General features: G+C 36.1%; 1 protein-coding gene across 1 annotated transcript; it reads right to left on the minus strand.

The window, feature by feature from the left end:
• Positions 1-1,028: 1,028 nt before the first annotated feature.
• On the minus strand, positions 1,029-12,565 carry IDH3A (isocitrate dehydrogenase 3 (NAD(+)) alpha). The gene is made up of 10 exons (XM_026855740.1): positions 12,519-12,565; positions 10,697-10,780; positions 9,245-9,359; positions 8,500-8,687; positions 8,126-8,259; positions 7,351-7,453; positions 7,208-7,272; positions 5,162-5,246; positions 4,545-4,697; positions 1,029-2,677 (listed from the first exon to the last, which is right to left on the minus strand). The coding sequence occupies exons 2-10, from the start codon at positions 10,718-10,720 to the stop codon at positions 2,594-2,596; spliced, it is 951 nt and encodes a 316-aa protein (XP_026711541.1). The 5' UTR covers positions 10,721-10,780; positions 12,519-12,565; the 3' UTR covers positions 1,029-2,593.
• Positions 12,566-14,325: the final 1,760 nt, after the last annotated feature.

A 14,325-nucleotide genomic window follows, 5' to 3' on the forward strand; every position in this document is an offset into this window, starting at 1 on the left:
CCTCCAGATTTTGTCTGTTTACTGCTCACACACTCACACCGCTCTCTGCAGGTGTTCTGACCTGCTTCTCATGGTATTCCATAATGCTGCTTCATACCAACATGGTATTCCATAATGCTGCTTCATTCATCTACAACCATTCTTCTAACCTCAAGGTCAGTTTACATTTTGCTAACCACCAATTCTTAATTCCCACACTGAAGCACAAAACTTTTTTATGCAGTGATTTTTTGTTGTTGTTGTTCTAGAGGATGTTGCCTGTAGTTTATGATGTATTTCAGTAGATCAGTAGTGAGCAGTATTGCTTAGTGAAACTGTTACACCATTCCAGTGATAATTATAAAAAATTAAAAAAAAATCAAAAGGGCTGCTTTTTCCCTCCCAGAAAAGTTTGTGGTTTTTTTCACTAACAAAACATTTTAGACCTAAAGACATTCCTCTTCCATTTTTACAGTGACTAGAATTCAGACTTTCGTGAAAACAACCGCTCATAATTTCTTAAATCCATGTTGAAATAAGCATTACTATTTCTCCTAAAAGCAAATAATCAAAGTTGGGGGAATAGCTCCTTAAGACTGAAAGACATAAATTAGCAAATACAGGAGCTCTCACATTAAAGTGCTATTTAGAACAGAAACATCTTTCAAATTTTCATCACTCTTTTTTTAAGCAAAATAGTGGTGTATCTGTATGTTTCAATATTCACATTGGAAAAATTCTGATAACCGTGAGCTACATTTCTTCTTCTCCATATAAAAAATAAATCCTATTTCATGAAGGACATATGTGACAACGTTCTCTAAAGGGTTTGCTGTTCATAAGTGATCGTTGGCAGAGTTCTAACAGCTAACATAAGGAGTTTACAACACACTGTTCTTGATCAAAGAAATCATGCAAATGGGATATTTTTTCATGAAAGTTCCATTACCAGTCTTATGCATCTTACAGACTTAAGATTTGTTGCAAGTACCAATAATCAGCTCAACACACAGGATAGCAGCCTAGGATTATAAAAACAAAACAAGCAATAGGACTTGGAAAAGTTTATTTTTTCCCCATTTTGTGCGCAATGGTAATTCAGAAGTTCTTAAACAACATTAATCTAAATGAAACAAGGAAGCAGCAGCTTGTTAATCACAGAAAGAAATGTTGCCCTATTCACCAAAAGCAGAGTGCATGAGGAATAAAGCTCACCGTCCCTCCTCTAACATGTTGTTAGACCATATTAAAAAAAAAAGCTGGGATGCTTATGTTGTAGAGTGACACTAGAAGTTGTTACTCAAAGTTGCTTTTACTTCTGAAACAACCAGCCTAAACAGTCTTAATAGAAAGTAATTAAGCGGAGTGATATCTATTAATAACACTAAGCTTTAAGAAGCCTGGTTCTGGCAGTAGGAATAATCCTGTGCTATAGTCATGAGTCTGAAAAATACACATTTTTCTTAGAGGGTGCAAGCATACCTTAAGACATACAGACCAGAATGACTCATATGATGATCTTTATGTGATGAAGAAGGGAGGGAAAGAGTTGCTTTTGCGCCCATTAAGCTTAGTAAGCAGGGAAAAATAGTCTCAGATCCCCTTGAATAGGGATGAAATGTATTTCTGGAACATAGGCACCAGACCCAAACCTTTGATCTGTCTTAATCGATTCAGGACTAGTCCCTTACATTCAGACTTTCTACATTAACATTACTAGTCAACAGAGTAAGACACATGGAACAGACTGTGTAAAAATACAACACAATAAGCATTCTAGCAGAAGTCACAAAATAGTATAAATTTGCAGTTAATACTTTCCCCTCACAATATGTAGCAGAACTGATTTGGTATAATTTACTCTCAGTAGAGCTCTATTGTAAATTGTGTTTCAGAGAGGAAAACTGGTAAGAATTCTTTTGGTATATAGATTTGAAAAATAATTTTACTTCAACATTAATTCTCACCTCTTACTGGTTAATGGTTGTGGGCTTTTTAAAAATACACAAGTAGATTAAATCTCTAGAATTTTATATTTCTTTATTCATGCCCTTGGAGGGCAAGATTATATTTCTTGAATCACCAGAATATATAAAGTGGTTTTTTCACTGCTTTTAACATGAAGTTGCTCTTAAATAATTTTCTACCCGTTTCTGTTTATGAAGGTCATCTTGTGCTATTGTTAGGCTGAAAACATATATTTTAAATTTCAGTAAGAGCAATAAAGTAGGTTTTAACCATTAAGGTGCTTTTACATTTCACTAATTCTGTTACTGGTTTATTTGCATAATTTTTCTTTGTGGAAAGTAAAAACCTCCAGTTGAAATGGAAAATGGTAGACAGTTACAGTGGCAATAAAAGAATTCACTTACATAAAAATGTTTACCAGATAGAAAAAAATAAATAAGACAAAGCACTTGGAAAAGTCCACTGAAAGCAGGCACAAGCATCATTTATAGCCATTTGGACTAAATTTATTAATGGAGAGGCCCTAACTAAAAAGTTTGCTCTCTTAAGAGACAAGCAAACTATATGCATATGGATATCAAGTTACATATACTGTACTTTGTGCGATGTGTCCTTTCGGAGTTATTACAAGTAGTCTGAGAAAAGTTTAGTCTGTGTCCCGAACTCTGCGGCAAATCTCCTCTGTGAATTCCGAACACTTGGCACTGCCTCCCAAGTCTTTTGTCAAGACCTGAAAGAAAGAAAAAACACCATAACTAAAATGTTTTATGGGGCTAGTCTTGTCACTGAACAGTTCTATATGTTGTTCGTGTATGTTGTGTATGGATACTAAACAGGGGTGAAGAGTACAAGTGTGAGGTTTTTCTGCATCCCATGTAGCTTTTGTTAATAAGTAATATGCAGACTGAAACAGGTAGAGAAAAATTAACTATGAACATCAAGTACTGTATTTCCAGGTTAACATGATTTTATCTTAACTACAGGAAGAATGTGCCTTGGGCCAAAGCTCTCCGAGCCCCTTGGCCTCATAATAGTGTAATTAACTGTTAAGTACTTAAATTTTCAGTAAGTTTGTTCTTTGAAGTAAAATTCATATATGAAGACTCAGCACACACAAAATAATTCAGTAAGGTTTTGGGGGTTTGTGTTTTGTTTTTGTTTTTTTAAAGGAAACCCACACATATAAAGCACACATAGCTCTTAATGTTGCATGTTAACAGTTCTTTAAGTTTGCTTAGTTTAGTTAAGAGATGGAAAAACGCAGAGTTAAAAGAAATTTTTTAATCAAGTATAATTCCTGTCTGGCAGCATGAGATAGTAAAGTAGAAAAAAAATATGGGCAAAATAGCTTTCCCAACCTAGCTAGATTAAAGCAGTCTAGGAGATAGTTTAAAATCTTTAGTTTTCCCCTTATATTACACACAGAGAGATCTTAATTAAATGGCAGGGGAAGGGAGGAAAGGGAGAAACAGCAAGACAGACAATCAAGGTTACCATTTTAGGATCTTGTCATTTTAACTGCATTATGCTATTTTCAATTTAAAAATTCTCTCCATTATAAGCATATAATCACAACATTGTAAGTAACTAGTAAACAAGTAGCCATGTCACAAAACTTGCACTATGTTATCTTCCATAGAATTACTGACCTGCAGGCGGAGGATTTCATTTCCAGAGCAGTAAATGGAAACTGTACAGGAGCACCTCTTTATTCAGTTGTAAGTTTAGATTATTTTTTTTTTAACTGGCTCCTACACACAGTAAGATAGCTGCAAACAGACCACTTATGAAATGACAGGTTTTTGTTTAAGCATGCTTGTTACTTTTAATTACAAAGCAGCTTCTTATGCTCCTGCCTAAGATAACTGAACAAGCATGGCTAATCCTCTTTAACTGCAATCTTTGGTATCTTTCCAGCTATGTTTTGATGAGTGAACCAATAACATTAAGAGCACAAATTCAAGTCAGGTTTCAGAACATAAGCCCCCCCAGAATATCCCATTTGTGTCTCGAATCTGGAGACACTCCCAAAGGGAAATCACATACAATCTTAACAAAAAAAGTAAATACTAGATAAAAACTGTTCTTTTGTAGTCCAAAAGAAGTGAAAGCAGTTAGAAGGAAAAAAACCATAATTGACCTGAAGAAACAGAAGCATAAGTATTACAGTCAGGACTGAAATGCTATAAATGAAGTGAATGATTAAGCCTGTGAAAGGTAAATGAGTATCCTTCACTTCAGGATCCAGATTTAACTATATATGCATTATAAACTTCAGAAGTAAAATACCACTAGTTACTTAAACTCTAATCCCCTTCATGAAAAGCAAAAATCAAGTTTTAGCTTTTAGAGTTAACAAGGCTATGGAAACATAAAATGAGTGTTAGTGAGACACAAGGAATGCTACAGCCTGTCCTTATTACTGAACTGGGCAGATTTAATACCACCAAAGATAATATAATTGCTATCAGAGAAGGACAGCGGCACTGCTCATGCGTCAGGCATCCACTGTTCTGGTGTTAATGTTCTAAATTAATTTTTGCTGTGATAGAATATGATTTTAATTCTCGCTGCATGCATTTGCACACTAATATTACCTTTCCATCTTTAATTGTATCAAAGCAAGCTGTCTCGATTTTTGTGGCATGTTTGTGTAGTCCCATGTGACGCAACATCATTACAGCACTTAGAAGAAGGGCAGTTGGATTTGCCAAGTCTTTTCCTGCAATGTCTGGTGCCGTTCCATGAACCTAGAAATAAAAGCGAACCTACTGGTTATGATGTCAATATGCTGATTAAAATGTCCTAGGCAATTCAAGTGTACACAAGCAACCTGAAACACAGTCATCATGCACAAGCACGTCAGAAATAGGCCTTACTTCACTGTGATACAGTTAATAGAAAGGAGATAGGGAAGACCAGAACAATTCAGTTCAAAGACATCAGAAATGGGCAACCTAATATCTCTCAACTGTGTCCCTCAAATTCTATTTCACAGAGGGTATTTATCTTATGAAAAAGAAGGAAGGCAAAGTGTCAGTAAAAGGACTATGTATAATACATACTTTAATTACTCTCTCTGGGTAAAGCTTCAGCGCCTCACAGTAAAAAATAGTTTAATGGAGAACTTAGTTTAATGTCACGATAAAGTTTTAGATTCTCAAAGTTGAGACAAAGTAGTTATTACTACTCTATTGTGCTTAAGGCAGCTTACCGACTCAAAAATCGCAACTCCATTAGCACCAATATTTCCACTTGGTGTTACTCCAAGACCCCCAATCAGTCCAGCACACAAGTCACTGGAAAAAAAACAAAAAGCAACATAAAAACCCACATGTTTTTCCATATGTAGTTGCTTCTCTGTAAGGTATCAAAATATCTTCGTTTCTCATTTTATTGCAACAATAACTTATTTTATACACCTACACAGTCTGAAAATAATATTGGGAAAGAATAGATGCTGTTAGTCACTTGTACTCCATTGGAATGTTTGAAATTTTGTATAACAACTGGCAGGAGACAATTTAATAAAGAATATTAATTTAAGAGGCAATTCCAAATACCAGAATAAAGTTGATTAAGACACAAGCACAACAAAAGGTACTCAAAGCATAGAATACATGTAGAAGTCTCAAAAACTAGCAAAAATGGTAATGTACAGTTCCCTGTCACTATCCAGAGGTCATATTTCCTCTGGAGAGACCACAGAACTACTTTTATATGTAAAGTTCTTCTAAAAATGTGGAAGAATTTTGCTCAGATAGATGAATTACTAGCAGTTTTAAAGTTTATTACATGTAGCTTAAGGAACATGTTCCAGCTGACACCAGACTAGCTTTCCCCCTCTCTTTACTGAGCAGCCCTTAAGTCACAAGTCTGACATTAACAGATCATCAGACATAAGCAATCTGTATTTGGTTTCTTCCAAAATTAACACAGGGAAGGACAAACCAACTATGCCTATAGTCATCATACTGCACCCTCAAAACTGAACATCCTGATAACAAGGCTCTTAAAACTGCTATTTTAACATACTGTTTTATTGCCTACAGCTTAGCTAATCAAGGACTAACAAGCAGAAAAAATTTGGATGACCCTGCAGAACAGTATTTTAAGTTTAAAGTAAAATAAACCAATTTGCTTTAGTTTTATAGTTTGGGGGAAAAAAAAACAATACATTTGTCACTATAGGTATTTAATGCTTCAAGAAATTTCTTTCTGTACCTATTTAGTCCAAGAAACTTGTTTGGCATTATGTTCACGCTTTAAAAAAGCACTGTGGGCGAGTCTTTCCCCAGTGACAAAATTGCCCTTCTTCAAGAACAGACTCAAATTCATTGAAAATTTTTAGAACCATGATATTTTTATAGAATTTCTATGAGAACTTTAAAATTGGTGATAATGAACTAGATAAAGTGAGTCGAAACAGTACTGATGATAGGACTCCTCTGATTTGATCTCTCTTAGTTAACAGCATAACAGCTGCTCTGAGGGCCCTATGGACTCCTCTACCAATTCTTAAAGCAAGAAACATTAGTTGGAGTCTGATTTTTTCTTAGAGGTGACAGGCAGCCTTGAAGCAATGTTATGGTATACACTTAAATGTTCAGGTTAAGATGCTTAATTTTACACACAGTATTTAATTGAATTTACACTCTACCTAAACATTTTACAGAATGGAAAATATGGGATAATGGATTTTGCCTTCCAAGACATCAAGTACCTCTAGTATTGTTATTCAAAAATGAAATTTAGTTTGAAGATAAGGAAAAAATACAACACAAAACAAGGGGTGGTAGGATATTAAAGGCCACTCATTTAATTCTTCAGTGACTATCCAGAATCATTTAACTGTATGGCTAGCTTGCTGTAAACACCATGGTCCCACAGTGACCTTACACAATCTATTTTAGATTTTAAGATTAGAGAGTTTTTCCCCAATATCTAACTAAGTATTCTTTATTACAATTTAAGCCATTAAATTCTTCACTCATTTGGAGAAATTTCTCTCTGCCTCATCTGAGCAATATTTATAGCCTCCATAAGCAGAAACTTCTTTTATACATAAGAAACACATTCTCATCATATAGCCCGTCCTAACAGTATTAATAACTGAAGTGTAATAATACCATCCTTTCTTCGCATTTAAATGGGATCTGGATACATAAAATCATCACCCATCTGACTAGCATATAACCTGAATAACTGGAAAGTAACAGTATTCTACATACTTGGTAAATTTTAATTAAATTCTCCATACCTGAGGATGTCACCGTACAAGTTTGGCATAACAAGCACATCAAATTGTGATGGATCTTGAACCATCTGCAAAGAAGTATATTTTCATTAAGGTTAAGAATTTAAACTAAAAAATAACCACAATTAAAACATATAAATACTCACATTCAGACACACAGTATCCAGATACATTTCATTAAATTTAATATCTTTACAGTTTTCTGCTGCCTCCCTGCATTTTCTCAAGAAAAGCCCATCAGACATTCTCCTGCAAGTAAATAAGCAAGAGAATATTGCAGTTACTGTAAGCAAGCAATACTGAAGATAAAGAAAACTGCAGGTTACACAAGACTAAATAAAAATATTAGAGTGCAGAAACTTGATTGTGACTAATTATCCCTTATGTTAAATATAAATATTTTAAATATATTACAGAGAAGGTATGCCTTTTAAATTTCCTCCTAAAATATTTTTGTATCACTAGTTTACCATAATGTACTAGTTTACCATAATGTACATTCTTAGAATGATTCATATTCATATTCATTTACTAAAGACTTAATGAGTGTGTAAAGGTGGGGTCACATCACACGTTATGACCTGATGCAGTACAAAGTGTCTTAGAAACTAGTAATTTTCATCCTCAGTTTTTGAATTAATTTTCCTAGTTTAAGACTATTTTTGAAATAAGAGTTCTGCGAGGGAAGTCACAGGATTACTACAAATTTACTAATAAAAACATTAGTATGTAATTATTACAGCTGTGTCAAAACTGGGTCAATATTGCCCATTTTACTTAGGAGGCTTTTACTTATTTTCCATTTTACTTACTCCTGGTAGCATCAACAGAAGTTTTACATTTGAGGAAGATTATTTAGTTATTTATAATTAAATGCATGTTACTATTTGTTGTTGTTCTCAAAAAGAAGTGTCAACATACATAATATTTGCCTTGTGCACAGCAGTAACGTGGCTTCTCTGATTATTTCTGGCATACTCAAAAGCGAATTCTGCAATACGCTTGCTAGCTTCTTCTGTGATCAGCTTGATACTTTGCACAACACCTTCAACAATCTGAAAGACAGTAAAAATGTAAGCTCATTTTTCAAGTCACTAATACAGAAGTTTGGAACAAATGAGTAGAATTCTGAACGAGGTAGTTTCAACAATGCGTTTCACAATAAAATAACTTTTTTAGGGGTGGTGTTTAAGTTTGCTACCCAACCTCTTAGTATTAGGCTGTTGAGATGGGCAAAGTTACCATTCATGAAACAGAGGAAACCTGCCAGAAGCACAACACTGCCAGCAACATACCACATGCTCAATTCCACTGTATTCGCCTTCCGTGTTCTCTCGAATCGTGACAATGTTCACATCTGTGTATGGGGTTTTGTACCCTTCAATTGAGACGCAGGGCCGTACATTAGCGTAAAGGTCAAAGGTTTTACGCAGAAGCAGATTCATTGATGGGTGCCCTGCAGCAATTGGGGTCTTTAAAGGCCCTGAAGGGAACAAAAAAAAACACAAAAACCAAGAATGAACAAGGAGATAAACCCCTCCATGTACTTCAGGGTTGAAACTCCAGGTAAAGTGGTACTTCTATAGGGAATCTCCAAATTCCTACTTAACCCTTATGCTGAAATGCCACAGGAATTCTCTGTGCTACTGAGCACTACGCAGTGACATTAGTGAGCTGTTTAAGGGCCAAATCACAACCCTTATGTGGAATAGGAGTTTTTACAAGAGGTTTTCACTTCCACCTAAAAAGATACTATTCATTAGGAATACAGTTGCATACTATTGTGTATCAACTGCATTAGAAATGCATTCTGCATAGAGTCCAAAGGTCATTATGTTGCAATACCCACCTTTAATATATTTCTTAAAAGATGTATAAAAGTTATGGCTTTGAAACACTTTTAAGATTACAGAAGATTATCTGACAGGCTGTCCCCTATAATTAGCCATTTTATTGTGCTACAGATGAAGGACTTTGGCTTTAAATCAGATTCATGATAAACACAACAGTATCTAATATCTGCATTAACCCCCAAAGTACCTTTTAATCCCATTTTATTCTTATCCATGGATTCTTTGGCATCTGGAGGTATCATCCACTTCCCTCCTGGTCCTTGGATAGCTGTAACATTCCTCTCTTCCCACTGAATAGGAGCCTAAACACATTTACTCTATGTTAACTTAAATATCATGACTTTTCCTTCAAGTTTTAACTTCTCTTTCACAAAAAAGGTGCATAAGGAATTTTGTCCAGGCCTTCCTAAGCAATTTTTCTCTGAGAGTAAGCAAGGTGTTTGAACTCAAAAATGAACAATTTTTTTTTTAAAATGGGATTAAGTGAAACAGTCCGAGTAATCTATCATCATAAATTTGTATACTGTGATACCTCTCCTAGGTGTCATATATACAGAAATGATGAGAATTGCAATATACATGCTATTTCTTTCAAGCTCTTAGAGCTGTTAAGAGTTCTTATATACAAGAGACAAGACATTTGAAAACTGATTTCATTGAGAACTCATCATGCATACTGCCTGGAAGACAGTACATAACATAGATATGTATTTGTTATCTAACTGAAAATCTGCAAGTGTTCCACAATGCTTTCTGAATTTGCATTCACCACAGGAATCTTCTAAGTGGAGACAGGCTGCTGCCCATTCATTTTGTTGGGAAAAGATACAAGGGCTTTTGTAAGCAAACAGAACCAATCCAAGCATCACATACTAAAGAATCCCCTTTCAAATATACAAATCTGATTAAATATTGCAAACATGCACTCACACACAAACTTAGGTTTTACTCCTCCACACCTCATGCTTGACTCCCCAGAAATAACCAAAACTATTACAAGGTTTTCATACATAATTGAAGAGAACTTCATTTTTTCCAATTCTAAGTCAGATAGCTGTCAAAGAAATGGAATATACCTTGGTGCTGTTTATGGAACAATTTAAAAGGCATCTTCCCTGCAGAGCTGTATTTCCTTTCAAGGAAACTCAACAAATTCTGGTGAAGTTCCTCAGACAGGTAGTAAAACATCTTGGATATACTTAGTTTATACATCACTTAAGTGAGTGTGTTTGGCAGTGCAGCAGTTTGATTTCTAAAAATAAGCCAGCCCTCTCACACACACTTTCGTCTGCACTGGAAGTTACAGTGAATGAAAGAACATACTCTGTCGGTTGCTCAGGATTGCTACATCAACAGGATGATTTCACATGATATATTGAGATCATATTTCCAAAAACTAAACACAGCATTTGCTCCCAACTCTCTACACCTCTGCCAGCTAAGTTTCAAGCCCTGCCTTGATACCACAATCCTATCTTTTACTGGCTGAAACATCAGACTCTATCATCAGGAAGTTTTAATAGCTGAAAGGTGACTTGATCTTTTGGAAGTTAAAGAGAAAATATTTTCAATATGCCTAGTTAATACTTGTTGTTGTAGTGAAACTTACAATGCTTACAGCAAGACAAATATGACTTACTTTGGCAGCATCAAAAATCTTCATGACAGCAGCAGAAATCTCAGGTCCTATGCCATCTCCTGGGATTAAAGTTACTGTTTGTACCTAGGCAAAGAAATATCAGTAGTACAACAAATGAATAGTTGTTCTCTACGTAGAAAACATTTTCATGTGTTGTAGGAACCAAACAACTACTAGAAAAGAAAAGAAAGTTTCAGTTACCAAACAGTCACTATGAAGAGCAGTACTGGACAGAAGCGAGAATGACTAGCTTGCTTGCAAAGGGAGTGTGCAAAGGTTTTAAGAAAATTGTTTAAAAATCTGCCTACTATCTATTCTTATTTCAAAACAGAGGTTTAACCTGAAAGGCAAGTTCCTGCTCAGTACTCCTTCAAATGAATGCTTTCTTCTTGAAATTTAGAGAGGAAATATTACCACCTAGTTATTGCTCTTACCCATATGTCTCCAGTATTACCAATGTGCTGCATAATACTGACACATGCTATAAAAGATTAAATCTATGAAAAGCTACATTTACCTTAAAAAAAAATCTCAAGCATATGTGAACTTCTCAAGTGACTTCTTAAAAGTCTCAGACCCATTTTTAATAATACCAAGTTATTTTCCACCCATAATGCTTTCAGTCTTGTTTCTTGTATCATCATCAAGCAGTTGAAAAATTGCATGGCCCAGGCTCACTGAATAACAGGAGAAGAAAGTACTCTGATAACAAAAAATATGATCACTATTCTAATTGTACATGCCCCAGCTCTTTTTATTTACAGATTTTCAACAGTTTTATAAAGGCTCATTATTACCTACAAATAAGGCAGCTCACATACGCCATTATTTGCCAAACCCCAAGTAGAATCAAGTCGCATGTTTCCATCCTTCTCTACAAAAAATATTGAGAATTTCAATATATATTGACTGGTTTTTAAACTATTTTGAGCCAAAAAATTTCACTGTGCACAACAAAAGAAGCAGAGCTTCGATAAAAGACCACTGCTGGTGAGCAAGCACATAACCGATGGAATGCGTCTTGGGTTGCTGCTTCACAGCACAGCAGGACTCATCTGAAACAGGGACGTGGTATCAACAGAACCGGAGGTGCCTCACCTTCTAAATATTTTTATACTAAGTAAGATATGAGTGACCCTTCAGTTTCTTTGATGACTGTTCTACAAAACATATAATTTTAAAGAGGGACTGTGGCTTTTAATTAAGTCCTGCCTAAGGGCGCATGCAGTGCCGAGCCCTGCTTCTGCCTGAGGAGTTTTCAAGGCCACCTTCACAGAAAAAAAAAGGCCTGCAGGCACTTCAAACAGATACACATGAAGAAGGTAAAACATGTACACGGAAATACACAGTCAGCGTCTAAAATGCTTTGAAGAGGGCCTTGAAAAGGCAGAATTTTATATGCAAGATATTCTCAAAGCAGCAGTAAAGTAAATCTAGTGCTTGGAGGAAAGTCTGCAAAATAAAACGAGAAGCTTCTCAACAATCTTTCTACTTTGCCCAATATTTGCCCTTTTCCATATAAGTTTCATAAGTCTGGTTTATGTCCATATTTGGTGAGAAGTTTTCATGCTACTTTTATCTTTTGCTAGAGCCTTTTGTAATACCACTTTAATATGCAATTGTCAAAGATAGTAATTAACCAATATAAATCCAGCATAGCACTAAAAGCATATATGTTCACTTATTTAGGCCTTATTTTTTGAGAATGTAAAAATAACAACAGCAATCTTAAAGTAAATTTCTGAACCCCTTTCTTGAGAAACTTCTTAAAAGCAAAAAAAGGTACTATTATACTCACAGCATTACCAAAACTTCTGGTCACCTGTTTTTGGTTTTTGAAAGCACCTAGCAATCGAGAAACCTGCAAGAATATAAAACAAAAAGATGCTATAATTTTTTAAAAGTTAACAATACTGCAGCAAATGTGCATTTTAAAATCATATTGCTTAAAATTTCCTATTTCAAACTAGTATCAAAACCCAAATGAAACAAGAGCAACTAACACTTTGCCAAGCTGCTCTCTAACATTCTGTGCACTGACACCTCATGTGGGTATTCTTAGCACAAGGTAAACCCAGGACAGCTGTGCTTTGCAGTGTGCCATACTCTCCTATCTTGCCTGGGGTGAGAGGAAGTTACTGCACAATAACCTGAGTCCTTACACACTACACATTTGAAATAAGGTTGCAGTAACTCTAATGAAATAATGATACGCTAAGGATTAAGATTCATGGAAAGCAAAGTGATAAATCGAACGCTTTTGCTAACAATTGGGTGAACAGTATCTTTACACATTTTAGGTGGTTTCCAAAACCACTTTGCATTAGTGTAACTTCATTCAAACCGTGAAGTTCTTCCACCTTTTACATCTGTATGCTTTGCACTGTTGCCTTCTGTGTGCCTGACAGTCTTAAAAAAGCATAAATGAAATGTACATTAAAAGACAAAATTCACCATAGCAACAAGTCTACACAGCATAGTCAAAGAATTCCACTTTCTAACATTTGAATATTCTGAACTGGCATTAAGCTTCAAAACTGGGATAATAGCTCACACTCTTGCCTAGCTAAGCACCACAGACAGTATCTCCTATTGTACCAGTATCAATACTTAACTGCAGAAAAATCACTGCCTCCGGGTCTCACCCTCCTCTCCAGGATTTTTCATGCCTCTGTGGCTTAGGGGTCAGAAGACTTCTAAGTGTAAACAGACTTACACTATTTCAATTCTACCATACTCATGTATGTAGTCTGTCCGCAGGTATCAGGATAGATAGGAATCTATTTGACAATTTGTATTCCTCTCCTGTCCAATCCATGTTGGTTACCTCTTGTTTTTACTGACACACATGCTTAAATGTAGCTGTATGGCAAAAGGGACAAACTACATTTGTACCAATAGAAACAACTAGAAACAATATAATTCTCATGTATCTTGTAACGAATGCCACGGGAGAAGTAATTTAAGCTAGAGTTTATTTTTCCTTGTAACCCAACAAGAGATGTACAAGGTCATTGCAACAGGTAAGCAGTGCTTACCATAGGAAGCCATACATTTGAGACAGCAGCTGGAGCAAATAAATGAAAACATGGACTACACAAGTGTGAGTACCCTCGTACATATAGTCAGCATCCACATTCCCGAGTAGCCCTGGAAAGGGAACAGTTGGTCTTGCCAGAGATCATGGCCTGCCACATTATACTTCAGCATCTGTAACACCAGCAGAGGATCAGGCTAAGCAAGAGTGATCCATTCTGACCTTAAAGTCACGTGTCGTGATTAACTCTTGACAGTTCTTTCATTATTTGCGAAGGTATGTGAAGTGGGGCTTCCTCGATGACTTAACCCCCAATGGGGTATTATTGAAAGGCGCAAGAGAAATTTCATTTACTCAAGGCAAAAAGCAGCAGCGTCTCTGTGACAGCCCGGGGAATTACAGCTGTGTTTCAGCACGGTTCAGAGCCGGCAAATCCCCACGGGGCAGGTAGCGGGCCAGGAAGCCATAGGACAAACCCCAGCCACTCTATTTTTCGCCGCAGTGACCGGGATCGCGGCCTCCTTTCAGGAACGCCGTTTTCGGCCGTTACGGTCCGCAGGCAGCGCCCGCCGAGTGCCGCACGGGGGCCGGG

The sequence above is a fragment of the Athene cunicularia genome, assembly GCF_003259725.1.
Source record: "Athene cunicularia isolate RWA chromosome 10 unlocalized genomic scaffold, athCun1 chr10_part1, whole genome shotgun sequence".
Classification (NCBI taxonomy): Eukaryota; Metazoa; Chordata; class Aves; order Strigiformes; family Strigidae; genus Athene; species Athene cunicularia.

Excerpts from the sequence above, each read along its gene's own strand:
- IDH3A (XM_026855740.1), bottom strand. The coding sequence starts at position 10,720 with ATGAAGATTTTTGATGCTGCCAAA. Across the intron at positions 9,360-10,696 it reads AGATTTTTGATGCTGCCAAA|GCTCCTATTCAGTGGGAAGA; the intron begins GTAAGTCATATT and ends AAATGTGTTTAG. Across the intron at positions 7,273-7,350 it reads TGGATACTGTGTGTCTGAAT|ATGGTTCAAGATCCATCACA; the intron begins GTGAGTATTTAT and ends ACTTCTTTGCAG.